At 32.0% G+C, this 24,687-nt stretch overlaps 2 protein-coding genes across 3 annotated transcripts; both read right to left on the bottom strand.

The window, feature by feature from the left end:
• Positions 1-6,377: 6,377 nt before the first annotated feature.
• Positions 6,378-8,775, bottom strand: LOC127239344 (uncharacterized). 2 transcript variants are annotated; one of them, XM_051257440.1, is made up of 5 exons: positions 8,616-8,775; positions 7,943-8,056; positions 7,529-7,870; positions 6,921-7,421; positions 6,378-6,830 (listed from the first exon to the last, which is right to left on the bottom strand). In XM_051257440.1, the coding sequence occupies exons 1-5, from the start codon at positions 8,773-8,775 to the stop codon at positions 6,787-6,789; spliced, it is 1,161 nt and encodes a 386-aa protein (XP_051113397.1). In that variant the 3' UTR covers positions 6,378-6,786. The 2 variants fall into 2 exon arrangements, with proteins under 2 accessions (XP_051113397.1, XP_051113398.1); XM_051257441.1 differs by having other exon boundaries at positions 6,379-6,830; positions 7,943-8,067; positions 8,616-8,750.
• LOC127239346 (chaperone protein dnaJ 20, chloroplastic) lies at positions 8,408-11,991 on the bottom strand. Its single transcript, XM_051257442.1, has 4 exons — positions 11,507-11,991; positions 10,295-10,463; positions 9,136-9,230; positions 8,408-8,995 (listed from the first exon to the last, which is right to left on the bottom strand). Exons 1-4 carry the CDS (start codon positions 11,816-11,818, stop codon positions 8,798-8,800), a joined length of 774 nt encoding a protein of 257 aa, XP_051113399.1. The 5' UTR covers positions 11,819-11,991; the 3' UTR covers positions 8,408-8,797.
• Between the last annotated feature and the right edge of the window lie 12,696 nt (positions 11,992-24,687).

Genomic DNA, 24,687 nt, shown 5'->3' with positions numbered 1-24,687 from the left:
TAAAGAGAGGCTGTACGTGGGCCAATGGAGATGCCCCACGCCCAGCCTACCTGCCCGCTTGGGGCACGTCCCTAATCCTGCGTGGGCCCCGTCCGGTGTTAGTGTCTGGCTTGTTCCGATGCTGACACGTGCCCTTCATCCGTAGTCGCAGGTTGTCGCGCGCGACACGTTTCAATTCTACTTCTCCACGCCCACTGCGCCCCTTCCCTCGGACCCAATGCGTGATGAATGATGATGATTGATTGATACTCCCAACAATATTGGACTGTTTAATTGTACAATTTTGATTTTAAATTGTAAATTTTAGATTAAAATAATATTCCCTCCGTCCCCGGATTAAATATTTATTTATTTTTTTACGTAGTTTTAAAAATATTAGTATTATATTAAGATATAGTAAAATAAAATAAAAATAACTAAAATAATCTTATTAGTATGTGTGATATAAAGGTAATGATATTTGTGTAATATATTTAAGTTGTAAGGGCATTTGTTTGTTAGGTAGATAGTACAGTTACTAAAAAAGAAAATAGATACTTTATTATGGGACAAAATAAAATGAAAAAATGAATATTTTATTATGGGACGGAGGGAGTAAAAAAAATTAGTTTTGATTTTAATATAATTAAAAACTCATCAATTTTAATTTTATTGTAAACAATTTCAATTACTTTTGATCTCATTCAAAATTACTTCAATAATTTTTTGTTTCATTGTTCTAAAATTAACGAAACTGGCTGACGTGGATATTACGAAGTTGACGTGGTAGGAGACGTGAAAATTACACGATCATGTACAATTATATACGACCATATATAATTTAGTGTACAAATATACACGGTCGTGTTTTATTCTACGTGGTCGTGTACCTTTATGTTCTGGTCTAACATTTATTATTTTTGTTGTATTTTTTTAAAAAAATATATATATTTTTTAATTTAAAATAGTTGATACAGTTAATATGGAAATATCAATAGTAAGTCTATCATAATATAATTAAAATGTATCAATTTTAGTTCAAATATAAAAATTTATTAAGTATGTTCTTTCGGAAGATTTTGCCTAAAATTATACTATATATCAAAATTTTTCTCTTAATAATATTCAATTACACAACTATTTTTTTTTTATATTATAATATTAAAAATTAATTTTACATTTCAATACAATTATATATGACTATGTTGAAATTGTTTGAAATTTTATTAAAATGTAAAATAAAATTTTAATATAATATAAAAAAATAAATAAAAATAGTTGTTTAATTGTTTATAAAAAAGATAACTTTTTAATATAACATGCATCGTATCCTCAATTTGAGGAAACCGTCTCTAATATATTCTTTTCACTACGAAGATGCGAGCGACGGTGTCATAGAAAATTCAGAACTAAGAAATTTGATCTCACCTCTCTTTCGCAAGCTCGTGATTTCAAAGTCACGTCCTTAGACTCAATCCATAACATTGAATCATTTTTATGCGATTATTTTGTAGGTGTACGTAATCTAGAGTTTGCAATCATTGAGAAAAGAATTCAAAAAAGATCCGAATACTCCCGTCATATTCCAGCCGTGGCATTTGTAGACGTGTGATCCAATGTGCATGACATTCGGCGAGCAATTGCAATTTTGAAAGAGTACAAAAAAAAAAAAAAAAAAAGAAAAAAAAAGGAGAAGTACACCAAGTAGTTCATATATTTGGAGAAGATCTTTGAGAAGAAGGTTTCGAATTATAGAAATTTAAAGGGATGAACAATTTTACCTAACCAACTGTCGAAGTTTTGATCGCATCATTACCGCTAACATAATATAATAGGAGGAACTTCCTATTTGAAATACAAAATATGGTTGGATTGAAAAGATTAACAAGCGCACCATATAAAGTTAAGAAGGGCAAATACCCAAATGACTTTTATCCTTTGGTCTATATTAAAAGAACTCTTATCCCGATTGCAAATTGAGAGCTACCTATTGTTAATTTAATCAAGTATATGGAAGAAACGTTTGTGAGAGTACAAATAGAATATCATTTGGAGGGCAAACACGATATTGAATTCAATGAGGAAAACTCTAATGTTCATGTGAAGTAGTCCTGGTAACTTAAAAAGGGGGATTGAAGAAGCGTGAACCAGAGAAAGCTGCAAGGAGAGTTACAAAGGTCAATGCATTTGACCAATAAGATTTGTAAATATGAAAGTTTACTACCAACATGAATTACATATCAGGTACCACATAGTGGAAAGAGGATTTGACTCACAGTACTTTGGCGAGGAGCTCATCAAGTGGGCATATGATAAAGGGTTGCGGCAACATTTTGCCAACCCAATGGAGTCTGTCAGGGAGGGGTTCAAGAAATTTTATACTAATTATCAGGATAAAAAGTGGATCGATAATGTTTTTGTCAAAGTTGTGAGAGTGGATTCCAGCGCAAGTGCAGTTGCAAAGAACTTCTCACTGAAGGAAGAGTTACCTTATGTGAAAACTTTAAAGTCTTGTGAATGTTTGAAGAACGCCATCAATGAACGATTGATGAATTTATTTTTTGTTTTCACGAATAAATCGATAATTACAACAAGAAACCAATTTTGAAGAGCATCAAGGAAAAATTCAAACCGCTACTGAAGTGGGCCATGACAAGAATTTATTGCACGTCGCATTTAACGGAGGTAAAGGTGCATCATGTCTTTCCCATCACCAAGATTATGCAACCAACAAATCAATATAGCGGAACTAATCAACCATGATATTACAAACCGTGGCAATAATTTTTTCAATACGTTGCACTATGGATATTTACGTATCACACCTTTAGTAATTAAATCACATCCGCTCATCCATCTCTAAATCTACATCAATCCACACCATATCCATCCTAATACCTATTTCCACAATTCCACAATGCATTTCAAATGCACTATCACCTTTAATTCTGCACTTGTATTTCAACTTAATAATATAAAATTACTTTGAATCGCATTCAAATCAACCTTGGATTCATAAATTCACATTTATTTCTATTCAAAATTTTCCTCATATGAATGTTTTGAGTTCAACCAGGCACTCACTAATTAAATAAGAAAATCTACTCTTTGATGAAAATATTTTGGGCTACAACAAGACAATAGCCCAAGACACGTTTTTAGTGCACAGACTACACATTCCTAAACTAAAAGCTAATTTTCAAGCATCAATATTGTAGAAGGACTTCTTATTTCTCAACAAGATTACTTGTATGACATACTTCAAGAAGAAAATATGGTTGAGTCTAAAGGTTGTGCTACTCTCTTACCTCCTGAAATTAGAGGTACAATTGAAGATGGAACATTCTTATCATATCCAGATCATTACAGAAGGTTGATGGACATAGTGTTTTATCTCACAATTTCTAATGTTTGCAGTATAGAAGTTCACTCAGTTCATGTTTCAACCAAGAAATGTTCATTTGAAATTAGCTTAAAGATTGTTCAAAGATTTGAATTTTACAAGATCCTTTAAGTTATTTTATCTTCATAGTTCTCGTTAGAAGCTGACAACCTTCTCAGATGCAGATTGGAGGAGCTATCTTAGTATAAAAAAGTCTGTCTTTGGTTAATGTATATGTTTTGGAGAGTGTCTGATTTTATGGAAGTCCAAGAAACAGAAGAATGTGGCTAAATAATTGAGGCAGAGTACAAAACCCTTGCTCATACCCTTACCAAGTTATTATGAATTTCCCATTTGCTTTAGCACTTTCATATTAACATATATGGGTCTATTCTTATATTTTGTGATAATTTGGCAGGCATATAATTGGTAAACAGTCCAGTTTGTCATGAACGTACCAAACATATAGATGTTAATTGCCACTCTATAAGGTATCATTACCATAAATAGTTCATTCAACCAATTCATGTGGCATCTTAAGATCACATAGTTGATCTTTTTACTAAGCCATTGTTTAGGCTGTACTTTCATCATTTGAGAGTCAAACTTCATATTGATTCACATTATGTACAATTTGAAGGGGGTATGAAAAGTATTCATAAGGAATTGGAGGGATTGAAAAAATTGAAGATGTGTAATTGTGTTTGGAGTCAAGATTCACAAGAAAACGTGCATAAGGACACGTGGATGAAAGAAGGTGATGAAAGTCCAGGAGTATTAGGATAAAGTAGTTGGGAGCTTAATCCATTGCAGATAGTGGTGGAGGAAAACATATCCTATTACAAAATATTCCAGTTACTGTAATGATCAAGGGGTGGTGATATTATGAGGTATTTTATGATTTAGGTTGTAGATTAATTCTAAATTTTAATGTACTTGTTATTTCTATTGTTGCAAGTATATATAATATGTACTTTATTGAATTGAAAATATATAGAAGAATTCAACTTATTTTTCCGTATTCTTGCTCAAATGTGTCACGCCAAAGAAAACAGTGTCAGAATATGCAATTGAACACTTCTAGATCTTTAATTATAGGCTTTTAATCCTCATACATGTCCACGTAATGGCCAGTAACTTCAAGACTCTTGAATGTGTTCTCCTACACTTCTTAGTAACCACAGTAACCGCCAACGTTACCTTATTCCATCATGGTTTCTGCAAAGCTACAAATTTTCCACAATAAGATGAATCTTTTATTGAATCAGCTTAGGTTCCACCTCCTCACCATGGATCTCTTCTTTTATTTTGACCTCGACTCCCTACTTGAGCTTTCATCAAACAAAGCCACTTTTCTCTTTGGGCTTTTCCTCTAATTCATATTTTTGTACCCAGCAAAATCATGGTAGGATTAGATTTTGTTTCTTTCTCATTTGGCATACTTAGTATGCTTAGAAACAATTTCAATGGTGTATCCTTTCATAGAACACGAGTTTCAATTTATTTACATGGAGATTGATGATGTAGTATTTAATTACACGAAGATCAGAAATGTCTTTTCGTCGATCCGATCGATGATCAAATCAACCTCTTCACTTATAACTTCTATAAGTAATGCATTCCTCATTTATTGTATTTAAAGGGATTGTTGATTGAAGTTCATGACAATTTAAAAAATTATAGTGGTTGAGCTCTATTATCGTGAATACATATTCATTTAAATAGTACATATTCTTTAAATGTGTCATGATTTCAATATTATTATTCTAAAGAGCTAAGACTTACGTGAGTCTTTGATTATTACTAGATATTTTATTTTTAGAAAAGTTTAAGGTTGATTAATGCCATTGGACAATGCAATGTTTTATTCCGGTTTTTTTTACATTGTTAATTATATTGCATATTTAGTAGATGATATGAAAATAAGTTTGATGAGATTTTTTTGGTATAGCGTGTAGTTTGTATATATCCTTTCATATTATTGACCTATAGTACTTGCTAAGTCTAAGGAAAATTCTTCTCCTTTGTAGGCATTTGTGAAACATATTTGACCATCTTTGTTATGTATGAAATACTATCGATGGTTTCTCTTATTATTATATTTTATTTGTAGCATATTCGTTGAAATGATAGATTACTTTCATAATAACACTTTTTTTTTTTTTTTTTATATGTATGTAGGTGATATGCTAGTAATAGTGAAGGTCTTTGTAACGGCTGCCACGGTTTCGGAGACTGCACTTATTTTGCCAACAAATGCTGGAGCACGTACCCTCGGTGAGGTAATCAATGTCGATCTCATGGAGTGGACATACAAAGATGTATGTAATTTATCTTTGAGTGTTTATTTTTTCTAGTAATTATTAATTTCACAATTAAATATTTATATAATTTACTTATTCATTGCAGTTGGTTCGCCACACCTAAGTTCCTCCACCGTACTTTTGACATTACATGAGCATCCGCAAACCATGTTTATGTGTTGACTTTGGACTGATGTCTTACTTATTTTTATTATACTGGATTGAATAAGGCTTGCGTATAATTATGACGTCTCTTGGGTATTAGTTTACGCATAAGTTTGTAATCTTTGCTTATTTGCCCTATATGTAGTCATGCCGTGCGTACTTGGCACGATTGTTAATATAATTTTCTATGGATCCCTTAGATTATAGGTTCTATGAAGGATTTCGTAGGGAATATGGAAAAGAAAAGGTTGTATGTTTATTGTCACGAAATAAATGTTATAAAAATCGTTACAATTGTCTCTTCAGGTCGTAACAAAATGTTATTTTAACAAACATGTGATCAGTTTTTTGTCATTAAAAGTTGTTACAAAAATTGTTACAAATTTTTTTTTGAATGTCAGGAAACATTCGCAGCATATTATTTGTTATGACTGCGCTTCGTTACAAAATAGACTTTTAATTTTTGTCATAAACAAGTAACCGTAACAAAAACTGATACGAAAAGATATTGTAATTGTTAGAAAACGTTTGCACCGTGGTATTTGTTATGACAATGAATCATTACAAAAAGAATTCGACTTTTTGTCTCTTACAAAAAATTGTAACAAAGAGTCATCCCACAGGGATTACCACTCATCTTTTGTTACAACATTTGTGGCAACACATATTTTTTTTTACTCGAGTAAACATACCGACCAAAATCCTCAACAAAATCGTCACAAATACTTTTTTGTTACGAAAAACAAGCATTTGCAATGGATTCAGTTCTACTAAAAATAATCATTTTTTTTTTTTTTTGGTAGTGTAGGACAAAGAAAAAAAGAAAAAAGAACAAAAGAAAAAGAAATCAAAATCTAGAAAGTAAGAAAAATCATGTACAAACTTCTATCTGTATGGATTCCCAACTGATTGATTCTTCATATCATCTAATTTGTTGCCGAGAATAAAAATTCTTCATCAGTTGGGTTGGAGTATCCTCCCTTGATTTTGATCTTCAACACCTATGAATAATAATAATAACAGTAATTCATCAGTTGGCTTGGCACACATATATGTTTACCAAGAAGTTAAACAAGAGTGGTCGAAGATACCTCCGGAGGCATTGTAGGAAACCGGGATCTGAGGCGACGAGCCGGGGTGGCAAGTTTCTGAAATTCGAGCATTGGGAGAATCAGCAGTTGGAAAACTCGACTCTTGATGCCGGAACAATGATGTAACAGCCTCCTTCACCTTATCCACCACTCCGGCGGCCTGATCAGTGCTTTTCCGGGGACTGATGGCCTCTGTTATTGCCTGAGAAAGAGCTCGTTCATCCTCGCCCGGCTCCAGCTTATTCATGAAATATTCCTTTACAGAAACCCCCTTGTCCCATGTCAGACTTCCTGAATTCTTACCGGCATCGCTTGTGCTTATAGCTCGCTGAGCTTTACTTGTGTTTCGACTGAGGGGGGATTCGCTATTTCCATGTTGCTCGGTTTCTTTACATTTCGTGCAGGTTGGCGTCCTATGGTTCTTGGAAATAACCGGCACTGCTCGCGGATGTTGCCTCGCGGTCTCTTTCAAACTCTCTGGAGCTGATTCTGATTCGTACACTGAATGAATCGAATCACAGAAAAACAAGAGTTTGGTGTTAAATATTAATAACAGGATGGATATGCACTGTAATGTTTTGTCTAAAAGGTTTCGTAAACTAGCTCACTTGGTGCGCCGAGATACTCGGGATCCATTTCGCGTTCTTCGTCGCTGCGACCATCATTGTCCCGATCACGATCATGATCAGCAATATTGTGGTGATCGAACACAGCTGACGCTGGCCACGGATGACGCTGCATGGAGTGGATCGCATTATTGTGAAATTCATCTTCGAGTCGATTCTTTCTGCCACTGAGGGAGTACCTCAACTTCTTAGCTCTCTCTTTGACCCTTGCCATGACTGATTTCCGGCCAGCGGGGCTGGTTGAATACTGATTTTGCTGGTGAGGATCATTGCTGAATTCAAATGTAGGAGATGTGGACATCGGCGACAACCACTTTTCATCGTCTAGACAAGAAAATCCATCAATACTAGAGACAGGACTTCCTAAGATGAATCCTTAAATAGACGCATGCGTACCTTTGAGGAGCTGCTCAAAAGTTGGAGAAGTTTTTTGAGAAGGCGTTGGTGTTTCGGAGCTGAGGTTGTCCGAGAACAGAGGTCTTCTCGGCCTCTCAAGTTGCGCCATTATTCCTGCACCAAATCTACTCGCGATCGATCATTCCGAAAGGGCCATAGCCTTCTCTCTGTCCTCTATATATATACAAACATTTTATATATATATATATGTATGTATGTATCCAACACCCTCAATAATGGATGTCTGCAGCGTAATCCATGGAAGACCACTCTTCTAGGCTTAGACTTCAATGGACTATATGTAACTGTAATTAGCACATACCTTAAAATAGCAGCTGCATTTATATTACACATTCTTCCTACTCAAGGTGGATTTTATACCTTAATCAATGAGGCGACAGATACTCACAATCGTAGGGAAGTCAAACAACAAACAAGAAACAGAGCAACCCCGACAAAAAGATGTATACTAATCAAAACTTCTAGACTACATAAAAATGTACACTGTTTCACACATCTGGAAAATTATGAACAAAATCATCATGCTGTTTCCTTAATGGCAGTACATACGTTACCATCATAGCAGGGAATCGTTCATTTACGCTTGATAATGTTCAATCGACTAAAACAATGGAATATATAATGGTTGATCTCATGACTCTGTTTAACTTACCGAAATCTGAAGATAATAGAGTAATTTCACCACCTGCCCACACCATGACAGTTGTATCGAAGATTGAGATTGAATGAGAGAGAATACCAAAATCCCATGCTCGAGGCAATTGTTTATGCTCAAGCTTCCATAGTCGTCGTCCAGAAGCAATTTCATACATTTCTTCTAAAGCTTGTATTTAGCTAGAGACCCAATTCCTTCTTCAATTGGGCAAGTGCTTGCTCGATCTCATTTATGTTGTCAGAAATGCTGCTTGTATTATCAGCCTTATCGGTACTTGCATTACCCTTGAAAGAACTTCCCTCGTTGTTTTCACCGGGCTCTTGATCCGTTATGTTCAATTCCTTCTCTAAGAACTCAACAAACTCTTCTCCAATCTCCTACATAAGTTACAAGTATACCAAGAAATCATAAGCTATTATCTTGTAACCAGTGCACATTATTAATCATAAACAAAAGGGGCACATAAACATCAAATGTAAATGATCCCAACTAAAGATTGCAAATGCTAGAATCTCACTGCCAATTCTTCCCACAAGCTTTTGGGCTTTCCTTGAGTGGAAGCAGTTGCCTCCCAGTTCCGAAATTCTTCCTGAAGATCTCTGAAGAAGTCCTCTGCAATGATCAATAATTAGCTCGAAGATTTTTGGTAACAGGGTTTTCTGAGCTACAGATGTAAATGCAATGCAATAGAAATGAGTGAGCATCGAGATGAAGAAATTTTGGCCATTGTGACCCTGCAAGGATGATATGTCTACCTACTGTTATTTGGACATCCCTCAAAAAGCTGCCTGCATCATTGAGTAGTTACTATAAGAATATACAAATGGTACAGTCTTCGGCCTGGTGGGAGGTTAATACATATTAATGAATGTGGTCATAGCCTAGACATCTGAAAGTGTTGCTGAGATAAGCCTCTTTCAATCTGTATTGTTTATTGGTGCCGTGAATATAAACCAGATTCTTTCTATAAATATTTTACACATTCCTTATCTTCCATGTCATTGACAATGGAGGTTGAGTGCATAACAAACGATTCTCTTTCAAAGTTTAATTGCAAAAGTTACCTTTGAGCCTCAGATCAATTGAAACAATCATCTCTCTAGCTAAACTTCCTTAAAGAATGATAAGCATATACATCTGGATGGTGACTAGGCATAAGGACAAGCAGTAAAACTACCCTTAGTTGTAATATCAGTTAAAACTACTGATCAGCAATGATAAGCATCAAGTAAGGAAATGAAAATGAAAACAAGCAGAACCACAGGAACAATCCTCACTGTCATGTTTCTTCTTAAAAACTAAACATACGAGCAATCTGCAACCCAACCGATTCAGTCATCCTCACTACTTTGAAAATTAAGGACATTCAATAACATCACAACCTTTCTCGCAACTCATATACTTTCTCTATCCTTTCAAATAACTATCAAATCTTTTTACCAAAATTAATCTTTTCTTTTGAATATATCCACCTTAAGAATCCCACCAAAGGCTGTCTTTTCTGCAGCATGTAAAATCCCACAAGCTTCATACACTAAGACAGCACAACGATTCTCAAATGACGACGCTGAATGATAAATCTTAAATCGAGTACCTACAAGTACCCTCCTCGAAGCAAGCCATTTAAACATCATAGTGTAACTCTGAATGATAGAATAGTAAAGAAATTATTTTACCCAATCCGTAGAACTCTTCTTCAGATTCTCTACTCTTCTGGTATCCTTCACTTGCAGAATAAGAAAAATCAGATCCCTGATTTCGAGAATCATATCTATCTCTGGATTTTGAGTTCAGTAGTGCATTATATGCTTGCTTAATCCTCATAAATTTTTCCTGGGCACCAGTCTGCACACAAAGTAACCAATAATAATATATACAAAAAATAAAGGAAAAGAAAGTGTTCTACAGTAAGCTTTTCCCTTTAAGCATACATAAAGCATGCAAAACTAGTGTGGCTTATTATATGCAATTTTTATGTCATCTAAACACGCACATGTATATATAAAATACATGTTTGTATGAATAGAGAAGGGAAGCTAAATGCAGAATAAAAGAAATGCACATTGCTAAAACAATCACACCAATGCTTCTCATTGGCAAACATGTCATACCACGATATTTTGACCAATTTTCATCTTCAAGTATGTATATATGTATGGCATTATTAAATTAGATTCCAATAGGCAAGATAATAACAGCAGATCAAAAGAACAGCTATCAAAACAGTCACTCACAAATAAGCAAGTTCAAAAACAAAATATCCGGAAATGTTAGCTAGCTGAACAGCTCCGAATATGTTAACGGTGTCAATTATCTTCTTAGCTTGCTATACATTCATCATCCTTTAGCATAGAAACCAATTAACTCAACTTCTGTTCCGTACAGACCGCAAATAAGTCTGTTGGTCCCCAAATCGATCAAACACTTAAGCAACAATAACAACTCCCTTTGAAAAACAAAATCGAAAATTTAAAAAGTCAATAACTCAAATGTGTGATGCCAAGTGAGATTTCTCTTCCTTACATTCCATGCATATCATTTTAAATCCTTAATTTTAGCATGTGCAATTAACGTTAGATATATTTTACAAAAGCCTCAATCTATTTATCAATTCCATAAACAATCAAAGTTCAAAGATTCTCAAGATTGACGGAAGGGAAAATTTTGATATATAATCAATCTCACATCCCGTTCAAGTCGTATTTGTAAAGGTTAACAAGCTGTCTATACATTCCCCGTGCATCCAATCCACCTTGAACACAATATAATTTAGGCTCCTCAAACCAGGATCAATGCAGGAGCAGTCAGAAGGAAAAGTTGTGAAAGAAAATCAAAATTTAACATCAGAGCATGGGAAATAGCATAAAGGAATGAATGAATACACACACCTCTTTGTTCACATCAGGATGATACTTAAGAGCGAGTCTTCGATAAGCCCTCTTAATTTCCTGGGTGGAAGCCGAGGGCGACACACCCAAAACTTGGTATGGCGACTCCCTTGCACTCGATTTCACCAGGACCAGGGCGCCTCTCATCTTCTTCTTACGGAATTTGTAATCTCGGCGCGACAAGGGCGCAAAGTGTTGGATATTATGCCCATAGCTAAAGACCGTGGGGAAGCTCGACTTGAGTGAAAGAAAGGGGAATGAGTTAAGGCGCAAGATCGATGACGATGGCGAAGAAAGGGCAAAGCGATGCATGATTTAGTAGTTAGTGTTCATGCGACGGGTGGGTGGGTTCTGGGCAATTAGATGCTTCTCAATGATTTTGGTGCCTCATCCTCCTCAAACCTCCTCCTCTTCCTCCTCCTCCCTCCTAGTTAACTAGTAACAGATAGCTTACCATTCCCACAGGCTGCTGCCTCTCTCCTTTCACAAAACAGCTCAAGCAAATGACCATTTTGCCATTGTAAGACTTTTTTTTTCTTTTTTATGAAACAAGAGTCTACACTCTCGAATAAAAGACAATTATTTATGATTTACCACAAGCCTCGTCTTTTGCTAATTTCGTTTTTCTCCTCTCTTCTCTACTTCTCGACCTCGTCTTCCTCTTCATCATTTTTGTTTTTGTTTTCGTCCTCCTTGATCTTGTTTTCTGCCGTCCAGTCCTCATTCCCTCGGCGTGTATCCACTGAAACAGTGGTCAATGCTAAGTGTTTCCAATCCATTGCACATATGGAGTGAGTTGCATTAAAATTGAGGGTCGGCGTTCCAAATCCAATTCTATTTTTCATTCTATTCTTTTTAAAACCTACGGTCGGACTAGTACCCTGCGGCAAATCACACCGCCAACCATACCTGGCTTGTGGAGTTGAAGGCGTCCAAGTTTGAATCATAATCTTACAATTCATTCTCTACCCCATCGACCAATCCCTCATGGGGACTTTGATTTCATTTTTTGAGTTGCTACACCGTTGATGCATTTATACGGTGACTGAGATGATCGGTAGAAATTTGTTCCTCCTCCGTCCCCGGTACTATGTCGGCGTTGTCGTTTCAGTGCTATGTAACCTTTTAATTACGCACTTTAATCTCAGTTTTAAACTTTTTAATTTATTTTTTTTAATTTTAATTAAACTAATTAGTTATCTTAATTTTAATTTATAATTATTTATATTACAGAATAATTATTTTCACTAATATATTTGTACATGGGACGGAGGTAGTATTTTTTTAAAGTGTATTGTATAATATATTGTCCGTTTATAACAAAGTATTCATTTTTTTTAGTAACTGTATTATCTATCTAACATTACAAATATCTTTCTAATTTACAATATATTACACAAATATCATTATCTTTATATCATACAATACTAATAGAATTAATTTAATTTTTTATCTTTATTTTTACTTTATCCCAATATAATACTAATATTTGTAAAATTCTCTGCAAAAAAATATATATATATATGAGACGAAGGGAGTATAATTTACTTTTTAATTATAAATGTTAATTTTTAAAATAAAATACTTCCCCTTTCATTTATGGTGTCTATTTTTTAATAGACAATAAAAATTTAAAAGTGATATAATTAGTAAATAATTAAAAATATATTAATAAAAATAATTATAATATAATAAAAATAATTATAAATTAAAATAACTAATTAATTTAATAAAAATTAAAAAAATTAATAAATTCGAAATAAGATCAAAATGTATAATTTTTTTTAAAAAAAAAAAAATGAGAGATACTGACAAAATAAGTGTAACAAAAAAAGATTAGACACAGCAAGTGAGTAGTAAATTTTTTATTTTACTGTTGCATATAGATTAAAGTGAATTAATATTTTATAGATATATAGTATAATAAAATATTATAAAAATATATATTTTACCCTTCATATTAAAGTTAAAGTAATATATAGAGTAAAAAGTATGAGTATTTTGATATTTAATTGAAAATTATTTTTACTAAAAAGAAAATAAGAAGTTTAATTTTTTACGGAAAGATTATATTTTTAGGTGATAATGTAAAAATAAATTAAAATTAGTGTAATTTGTAAATATAAAAAATTATATAAAATAATATAACAGATGAATGAATATATATGAAATATAGTATTCCCTCGGTCCGGCTCCAAGGTCTCATTTACCTTTTGTGTTATTGTATTTAATATTAAAAATATTCTTATATTTGTATAATTTTTTACACAAATATCATTATAATAGTATTATAAGACACTAATAAGTATTTTTGTCATTTTTCCTTAATTTGTACTTACGTTTTTATATAATAATTAATATTCAATGATCAACACATAAAAAAAGTAAATGAGTCCCTTAATGCCAGACTGAGATAGTATTTATTTAGAATAAAAATTAAAATTTATGGTTCAAATAAATTGAAGTAATTGGTTAAAGATTACTTTAGATTTTCCAAGATAATTTTGTATACATTCATAATGGATATTATATTAATATTTATATCAATTTTTTTTATTTTAAATAAAAATATTTCAACATGTATATATATTGTATAGAAAATAAAATTTTATATAATACAAAAATAAAAATAAAAAATTAATAGAAATATTATAAAAATGTATATATATATTAAAAAAAAAATTCTTGGATTTCTCTAAAAAGAACCAAGAGAAGTTATGAATCTTTTTTTTTTTGAAAAAATAAATCGACGTAAAAGATAAAAGTAATGGCTTTACTTCGGAGACATCTTCTTTCCTTTCAGGGATATTTTTAAAAGCGATCGAAAATTCATATATGCATCTGCCGTCGTTCGGAGGCCATTTTCTTGACGCGCCTAGCGCAGGCGAGGCAGCATCCAGACAAAGAAACTCCTCTCTCCTCAATCCTCACTCCTCACTCTTAGAGATGTGAACGGGGCGGGTTCAGAACGGGTTCTGCAGGCCCCGAGACCCGCCCCGCTAGAAAATATCAGGCTTTGAGACCCGCCCCGCCCCGCTTCCACCCGGTCCCAGGACCTGCCCTGAGGGTTCAGGGCCAACCCGGCAAACCCATTTTTTCTAAAAATATATAATAATAAATATTTTTTTAACAATCAAATACTAAAATAAATAGAATTAAAAGTACAAAAAAAAAAAAAAATCTAAAAACAATCAAATATGGATCCATAAAATAAGATAAATAAATAAATAAATAAATAATATATTTTTATTATATAAATATACAAATATTAGGTATAATAATTTTTAAAAATTATTTGGAGCAGACGACTAATTGAATTTTATATTTAAAATTATTTAAGTAAATAAATAGTATATTTTTATTATATAAATGTACATATATATTAGTTATAATAATTTTAAAAAATATCCGGGTTCGAGTCCGGATTGGAACGAATTTTTAGTAAAACCCGTAACCTGCCCCGAACCCGACCGGGTTTAAAATTTTAAATCCACAATCCGCCTTAAAACATATTATTTAGACCCGAACCGGCCCCATTAAAAATGAATCCGGGGCGAATCCGGGCTAATCCGTCCCATTTGACATCCCTACTCACTCTTTCATTTTCTTCTTTTGATCCCATTCAAATAATTGGGGTTCACTATTAATAATATATTATATAATATAAAATGTAATTATAAAAACATATATATATACATATATCCTATATTATTTTAATTTATTTTATAGTAATGATAAAGTAATATTTTTTATATTTTATATTATACCGTTATTTTATACAAAATTATATGTATATTGATTATATTTGTATTAATATATTTTATATATTTTACTTTTATGATTGATATTTATAGAAATTTATTTAATTTTTTATTAATACATATAATTGATCGGTTATGTATAACTATATTAAATTGTATATTTTTTATTTATATTTCATATAAATATTATAGTATTTAATAATATTAAAATTCAAATTTGGTGAATTTTAAAAAATATTTATAATTTTTATGATTAATTAATAAAGAAGAATAATAAATTTAACATATCAATATAATATTTAAAATATTAATATAAATTAAATATGTAAAAATAATAAGATATTGAGTGTTATTTGTATATTTAAAAAAAAATATTTCTTCCATCTCGGGACAAGGTTCAGTACAAGATTTAAGAAATAATAATATTATATTGAAAGTTGGTATGAAGTGATAGTAAAAGATTAAAATATCATTGTGAATATATTTGTGTAAAAAATAATAATATTTGTCTGATAATGATAAAGAAAAATAATAATAATTTAGTTTTAAGGTGATATTAGTTTTGAAAATGAGATTATTGTTTTGGAAAAGACGAAAATAGAAAAATAGAACTATTATTTTGAGACGGGAGAGTATAAAGTAAAATATAGAAAGAATATTCTTTGACTCTGCAAAAATATAGAGAATATTGTTGAAGATGAGTTAGCGTAGCAGTGCAAAAAAAAAATAGATAAATGTATTGTAACTCGCAAAAATAAAGTTATGGTTAAAAATTGTCTCAATCATTTTTTTTTGCACTAGGCTTCTCTTGCCCCCTGAGCTCCCTTTTGTTATGATCTCCCGAATATGTTCATGAAAATGTATAATTTTAGCATTTAAATTAATTTAAATCCTCTTATTCACTTTTTAAATTTTAAAATTAGTAGTAATAATTTTTATAAATTGTCTAATATTTTCATTAATTTATTTTATATTTTATTTAAGAAAAAATATATAAAACATATAAGTAATCTAGATAATATAGATAAGTAAGCATATGAGTATGGAAATCACATAATTAAAGTATGAAAAATATAAATTCAAATTTACTTTTTTAATTTTTTTATTAATTCTCATACATATATATGTTATATATATTGTTTAATTTAATATTAAATTTTTTCAAATTTAGTATCATAACTTGTAATTTAATTATAATATAAAAATTTAATATATATAAATAATACAAATACATTATCATATTTTTTACAATTTTAGAAGATACTTATAAATAAAAAATTAAAAATAGATTTTATAAGTTTATATAATTGTATGCATTATCTCGTTAGTAAAATATAATTTGTTTATTAAAAAAATTTATATTTTTTTGTACCCAAAGTCTGCAACATGGACTTATAACCTTGGAGATGAATGACCAAAGTGAGTGGAATTGTGTAGAATGTGAAGATCATGCACAACTTGGATATAAAAAATGAGATTTTTTTGGAGTATGCCGAATGTTTTTAATCTTCTCAGTGCCATAAATAGTAGACAAAATGATAATTGAATATATATGAAAGATATTTTTTTACAATTATTCCTACCTTTCACTTCACATTTATTTTTTGATATCTATAATTTTCCAAATTTTATCACCTCCTCCTAACTAACAAAGTTTTATCAAATTCTTGTTCATCCTTTTCATTAACTTGCAAATCTAATTTGTTACTTTTTAATTCATTTTATGAATTTTTCAAAAGTTATACTATTTTATTATACTTAATAGTAGTATAGAGAAAAAAAAAATCATGTTATTTTTATAAATACAAAAATTGTTTATATTTAATTTGAATTTAATTTAAAGTGGATCATATTCACTAAATATAATTTTGAATTTCTTCCAGGTCGACTTGTCTTTTAATTGGATTTGATGGCTTTTAAAGGACTTTTGGATATTTGATTTTCAATTCGGCTTCTTTGAAGGATTTGATCTTCGATTTGAATTTGCTGGCTTTTGATAGATTTGTTCTCAATGCGGATGAATTTGATCATCAACTTTGTCTTTGAATACTTCTTTAGATGAATTTGGGGCTTTGATTTTTAAGGAGGTGGATTTGATGCTCCATAATGTTTTTGGCATGTCCCTTTTGATTTTGGATCGAATATAGCCGAATTTGATGATTTGACAAACACAACGAACTTCTTGCATTTTTAGGATAAACTTTGGAGGCTATTCTTTGGCTTTGACGGATTGTTTAACGATTTTTTAAGCTTTGATATTTTCTTTGGCTTAGGCTTATGACGAAGAATGTTAAATTCATCGTATCATCAACCAATGTTGAATTATTAGTCCAAATCGATGACTTTTCGACGAAGAAAACTTTGAAAGACACGAAGAATACGAAGAAGAATACAGAGAATTACCCTTACTCGAGTCTTCGAATAAATTCCGATCTGTCAAATGAATTGGCCAAGACCCCTATATATAGGGGGTAGCAACATCGAAAGTAAGAGCAATCAACTATATGCAACACTCATGCCCCAGGAATCCGGGGGTACGAGCGAATCTTTTACTCGAGGGAACTCGGCTTCCTTTCCAAATGATGTCATGTGGCACATTCAGATTGGTCGATGAAAATATTTTATAATATTTCCATTTCATCGGATATCGTTTTTTATTCTTGAAGGATTTGATTATGCATCTTCATTTCTCGTCAAATTTTATTCTAATTTTCAGGATATTGTAAAATTTTATCTTTGTTTTCAAAAGACTATAGAAAATTTATCATCGTTTTAAGAAGATTATAGAAAGTTTATCCTCGTTTCTAAGAAATTTTGATTTAAGTTGGAGACCTTTTTTTTGATCAACTTGAAATTCATCTTTAGTCATCAATTTGTAGACTTCTATGATGATGTATTGTCCATCTTTCTTGAAAAAAATTGTTTCCGAAATAGAATTTGATCGCGATTGTAATTCTTCTTCTGTTTTGTGAAGGTTCATAATAAGGGTTCTTGATAATATTGAAACATTTGTTGCATTTGTAATCTTTTTCGTCCATAGCTTTCAATCTTTCAAGTTTTTAGTAAGTGTTATCTTTGTAGTCAATCAGTTTTTTAAGAACAACCCTAATTGTAGAGATTTATTTTGCGTTTTTTGGTGGATTTATTTTTCTTTGTTTATTGTGATGTTTGAGCCCTATGAATTGTGAGTCAATGAAACTTTGCACTTGAGTTGGTAATCTCTAAGTCTTTTTCGAGAGACTTTGATATGATCGAGGTGACGTTGGTTGTAGCATTATCATTTTCCAGGGTAATTTTTCTTCGTGGACCAACTCCATGATTTTTTCTTTAAAGATGAAACAATCATTGATGGAATGACCAACTAGAAAGTGATACTTGCAATATTTTGGGTTGTCAACTCTTGTAGTTTATTCTGATCTTTTGGACTTTGGAAGTTCAATGAGGTTAGCTTCGAGTAAATCATAAAAAATTCTAGAGACATTGGAATCTAAGAAATGATAGGTCTTTGATTGTTTCTCTTTAAGTACTTGGTTTAGTAGCCAAACTTTTGAACTGTTTGCTTTTTGATATTGTCCTATTGTCTTTATTTTGAACTTTGGTTGAAGTTTTGTTTATCGCTCTCATAATCATTTCTTCTTTGCTAGGAGAGTTGAAGGTAGGATTGCCCCAACTATTTGAAGTATTGTATTTCTCATCTTCTGAGAATTATTCGGTAGGTGGTCCATACATTTCACTAGACATCATGTTCAATTCTGCATCATGACCGCGAGTGGCGAGTTCTCCAAAAGTATGGGATCAGATCCCTTTTATGATGTATTTCAAGCCCTACTGCATTCCTCGAATGCATATTTCTATGACAGAAACCTCGTACAGATGGTCTTTGCAATTAAGGCTTAGACTTCTCTAGTGATTGATATAGTCAAATACCGGCTTATCTTTTCATTGGCGGTTGTTGATGACTTCAGTCATGCTGACGGTGGTCCTTTTTGTGCTGTAGAATCGGTTTAAGAATTCATAGTCTAGTTGCTCCCACTGTCGATGGAATCAACCTCTAAGTTGATGTACCATTCGAAAGCACTACCCTTTAGTGACCACATATTGTTTGACTATGAGGCCTACATATGTTCCAACATCATTACATGTTTCGAAAAAGTGTGTTATATGTTGCTTTGGGTTGTCTTATCTGTCAAATTGTTGAAACTTTGGTTATTTATATTTTAATAGCATTTTTAGGGTGTCGATCCTCACGGTGTAAGGCTTAGCAATGTGTCGAAGTCCATTTTGATTGCCCACTTGATATACTCATCAAGTTGAGATATATGGATGATGGAGTCGGATGATGCTTGAAACGGTGTTGGTTCCGCCATTTTTTCTTTACCATGACGTTGATCCGTGGATGTTGCCACTATATCTTGGGCCACCGGGGAAGATGGTTGTTTTTCGATGGCATGACCGGCTTCTTCATACATGTCTAGCTTGGTGAGAAGCTTTTCGATAAGGTGTCTTGTTGTTGCATGTGTTGAGACATATCTTCCACAATTTTGGCCAATACAACAAGATGACCCTCTATATTTGACGTGTTGATAGTCATTACTGGAGCCAAATTTGACATAGTCGAAAAACTTGAAGGTGGTCGATAAGTGGGTTGCATGAAAGTGCCATTGAAGTTTTGATATTTCTCGAATAGAGGGCTTTGATCCGCGATCTTTGGGTCAACTATATTTAAAGCATAGATAGTCATAATTGAAGCAGAGCTTAATGTAGTTGAAAGACTTGCAGTTTATTGAGGGGTTAACCGTACGGCAGTACTATTGAAGCTTTCATCTTCATATAGTGAGTTTTGCTTTGCGATTTTTGGAGAAGTGTCCTCAGAGCACGACAATGCTTTTTTGGCTATCTTTCATGTCGTCACTCCAGCATTTGTTCAAGCGCGTGAGTTTCTTGATGCAATGATTAATTTGGCGGCGGTGGATGCAGCGATTTCTTTGGTGGCGGTGGCTTAAGCAACTGCTTTTGACGTAGCGTTGGAAGTCCTGATCTTGTAGGAAACCATTGATCATTGAGAATTCGATAGAAAAATAGATGAAAGGTAGAGTCATCCTATTGGGCGTGCTAAAAAAATTGTATTATTTATATAAACACAATTTTTACAAATTATATTTTATTTGAATTGAATATAAAGTGGGTCAAAATATCCAAACGGGTCATTTGATTCTCTTTTCGGATTGACTTGTCTTTCAACTTGAATTTGATGACTTCTTAAGGACTTATGGAGATATGATATTCAATCCAACTTCTTTGAAGGATTTTGTTTTCGGTTTGACTTTTTTGTATTTTGGAATATTTGATCTCCGTGTGGACGAATTTGATCCTCAACTTTGGCTTTGAATATTGATTTTGATAGGTTTGGATATTTGATCTTTGAGGAGGTGAATTTGGTGTTTTATAATATTTTTTGCCATGCCCCTTTAACTTTTGGATCAAAGAGGGCTGGATTTGATAATTTGACGAAAAATGCAACGAACGTCTTGAAGTTTTGAGATGAACTTTGGAGGTTTTTCCTTGGATTTGACGGATTCTTCAATGGCTTTTGAAGCTTTGATCTTTCCTCCAACTTAGGCTTATGAGAAGAACGTTAAATTCATCGATTCAACAATTAATATTGGATCATTTGTCTAAATCGGTGACTTTTCGATGATTAACGATTCGAATGACATGAAGAACACGAAGAACAATGTAAAGAGTCTAGCAAGATTTACACTTGCTCGAGTCTTCGAATGTACTCTGGTATATCAAATGAATTGGCCAAGACCTCTATTCATAGGGAAGAGATAGCATTGGCTTCCTTTCCAGGAGATGTCTATGGCGCGTTCCGATTGGCGGATAGAAAAATTTTGTAATCCTTACCTTTTCATCGGATACCATTTTTCATTCTTGAAAAATTTGATTGTGCGTCTTTTTTTTCTCGTCATGGTCTTTATATTATTATTTTGGAAGATATTAATTATAATATTTCCTATATTGATAGGGTAATTTATTTTCTTGTCAAATTTATTATGACTCTATATATGCATATAAGATTGTACGACATCTTCTATTTTAATCAGATCTTGCATTAATAATTTATATTTATTGTATAAAAATTAACATATATATAATTAAATACCACATATTTATTTATTGAAAATTTATTTTTCTTTCAATATATATGATATTTAATTGAATTTTGGTATTTAATTTTTCATGCCTACAAGTAGATTTGACATTAAAAATAGATTCGGAGATAACATTAAAAAAAAACATAATAGTAGTGTATTCGTCCTATTTATTTTTTAACTTGAACAAGTTTAACAAAAATATCAAGATTTTCATCTATTGTTTGATTTAAATCAAGTTTAAATCTAAAATATAATTCAAGTAAAAATAATTTATTTGGCAAAGACTTTTCTATGTAAGTTTTTCTAATCTCTCCCAAGGTACTTTTGCGTAATCATATTTTTTTACTTTTCTATCACAATTAAGTTTAAGATAATTAAAGAATAAACACACTCAACTATTTCAACTTTTCATAACTCATTAAAAAGAATTTTAAACAACATCAATAGTTTTCAAACCTTTTGAATTACTTAAATTTCTTTCTTTTTTTTTTTCCAAATTGAAAATTCGATTTTCTCATTAAAAGGTACTATAGAAACAAATATCATATTGGAAAATATCACAAAATGTCATACATGACTATCAATGGTCAGTTATTTGTTCTTTTTGGAACAAGTTGGTACGTATTAGCCAACTCACACCACACCAAGTATGTCACATAGAATTAGTAACTATTAGTGGTAATTACTTGTTCTTAGAGCAATCAATTACTTGATAGATGTGTTAGAAAGTTTTAGAAATAATTGCAAATCAAGATTTAAATGACAAAGAGTTAAAATAAAAAATTAAGCAGACAAATCAATTTAGCATACCCTATAACTATTTAACACATTATGGTTTAAGGTTTAGCACCAACTCCAGGGCAAAATTAAAATTCTAATTCAAACCGTATATAACACTTATTCAACCTTGAACTTTGATACCATTGTTGGGAATTCTATTCTCGGCGTAATCGTCGCGTGTTCTTCTTGAAACCAAATAATCATCACAAAAAAAAAAAAAAAATAGTAGATCAGTGGATAAATAGATTAACAAGAATCAAAATCATATATAAATCAAATAATCATCACCAAAAAAATTAATATTTTAGTAGATAAAAAGATTAATAAAACTCATAATTATAAATCAAAATAAACGAAAGAAACTAGTTATGTAGTAAATGAAATATTTGGAGAATTTTCAGTATACTTAAATCACAACTCAGTTCCTGCCAAGTCCAAGTCGTCTAAATGAGACAACACTACACAAAGGGATAAAATCAGTTTGGTTTCAGCACCAAGCCACCCAAATCCACAAGTAATCCCACAAAGGAATAAAAATAAAGTCTAGAGTGAGGAGATCATAACAAATTCGGAAATAATATAGCGAGCACAGAGCATCACAAGGAAGAAAAATACGAACAAGCAGCACAAAGCACCTTATCCTCACTCCCATCGAAAAATCTACAAACCCGTCGAATATATATAGCCAAGGGAGATTGTGGATAAACACACGAAATTATGAGCAAACTCAGCTTATTGTGTCGGATCGGGTCGGGACAAATTCTGAGTTTGGGTCTGAGTTGAATTGAAAAAATCCTAACAATGGTCTCAGCATCGTGTTTGATATAAAATATTGTCATAGTTGCATCTTCTTTTGCTTCCTTGCTTGACGTCTTCCATCTCAAGCTCTATTTGTTGCTACGAAAGGAGTATAGCTCAAGCAGTTGAGTCTTTTTTTACATGCTAGAAATTGAGGGTTCGATTCACATGGTGCATGAGTGTATGTGTGTGAATACATCCAAATAAATAAATAGATAAATAAATAAAAAGCTCTATCTGTTGGTTGTTAGAACATTGGATTGGATTGGTTTGGTCATAATGGGCTTATGATTTATTATCTAACGATTAAAGTATATACATTGCAATCTCTGTCCATTTTTTGCTCTCCCTTCCCAGCCCAAATATGTATTATTTATTATTATAGCTCGATCCTCCCTTGTTTATTCACGTTGTTTTGCTCAACCAAACTTTTTAGCACTGTAGGTAAAATTGCATTTTGTTATCTTTATTTTTATTGGTAAAAAAAATCAAAAAATTAAAGAAATTAATAAAATCAAATAAATCAAGAACTTCAAATAAAAATGTCTAACCCAGCGATTTATTTCAGAGATGAATCTCGGATTTGATCATCGATCGCATATTGTATTCTATTGAATCTTTTGGTAAATTGGTTATAGAAGCCAACATGCGCCTACTTCCAGCTTTTCTTTACTTAATCGTTAATTAATGTACGACCATTAATTAATTCCCTAATTGAAGAAAAAAATCCGGGTACGCCCAAAAATTTGAGTTTTCCATCGAATTAAACCCTATAAAAGCCCAATTATGATTCGCTAATTCCTCCGCAGGATTGTCGCAATCATATCGTAAATTTATAAGATGATTCGTAAGCATTTTATTGTCACTAAATCAAATAATCACACAATTACGTATGTAATTATTCAATTGACTATGAATTACAAACTCACCTAAATATGTGGCCATCATATAAGATCGAGAAAATAAACCAAGACATGCTACAAAGAAATTATACGAATACCAAAGAAGTTCAATAGAAATTATAAATTAAACAGTTGATCTCACAAAACTATAGTTCAAATCATTAATCGATCATTGGACTAAATAAAAAATTTAGCTACTCATGAAGAAAAACAAAAGAAAAAAAAAAAAAAAAAGATAGGAATGCATCTAGGTGAAGTTCTTTTCTGATGGGAGCCTGTCGGTTCGTCGTCTCCACTAGGAATGAAATGTCGCGGCGCTCTCCTTCAGAAGATACTCTTCAACCTGTGCTCGCCATGTCCAAATCTCATTAAGGTTGCCTCTGCTTCTCCTCCTTTTATTTTAGACATTTGGATTTCTTCTAGAATCGGTCCGGCCTATATCTTTCTTGTTTTGCTTTATCGGTAGAGGAAATTGGCTTGAGTGGATAACTTCTTCGCATATTTTGGGCTTCCAAAGTATGATGGACTTAGATTTGAAATATTATGAGGATGATTTCGCCATTTCTATGCTGAGATGAATGTGCGTTTCAGATTTTTACACCATTTAGATCGAAATTCCAGACAATCCCGGCCGCCTTAGTCATGGGCATGACTAAGGGGCACGTTTTGCTGTATCTTTATATTTTGGCTTCCATCTTTGAATATAACCTAAAATAGCATAAAAATCAGTAAAAATCCATTCAAAGCATTAACAAACCAACAACTGATCAATCCGTAGGGGA

This window comes from Andrographis paniculata, unplaced genomic scaffold (genome assembly GCF_009805555.1).
Source record: "Andrographis paniculata isolate CXL003 unplaced genomic scaffold, ASM980555v1 Contig77END, whole genome shotgun sequence".
Lineage (NCBI taxonomy): Eukaryota > Viridiplantae > Streptophyta > Magnoliopsida > Lamiales > Acanthaceae > Andrographis > Andrographis paniculata.
This window is presented reverse-complemented; position numbering and strand designations above follow the sequence as displayed.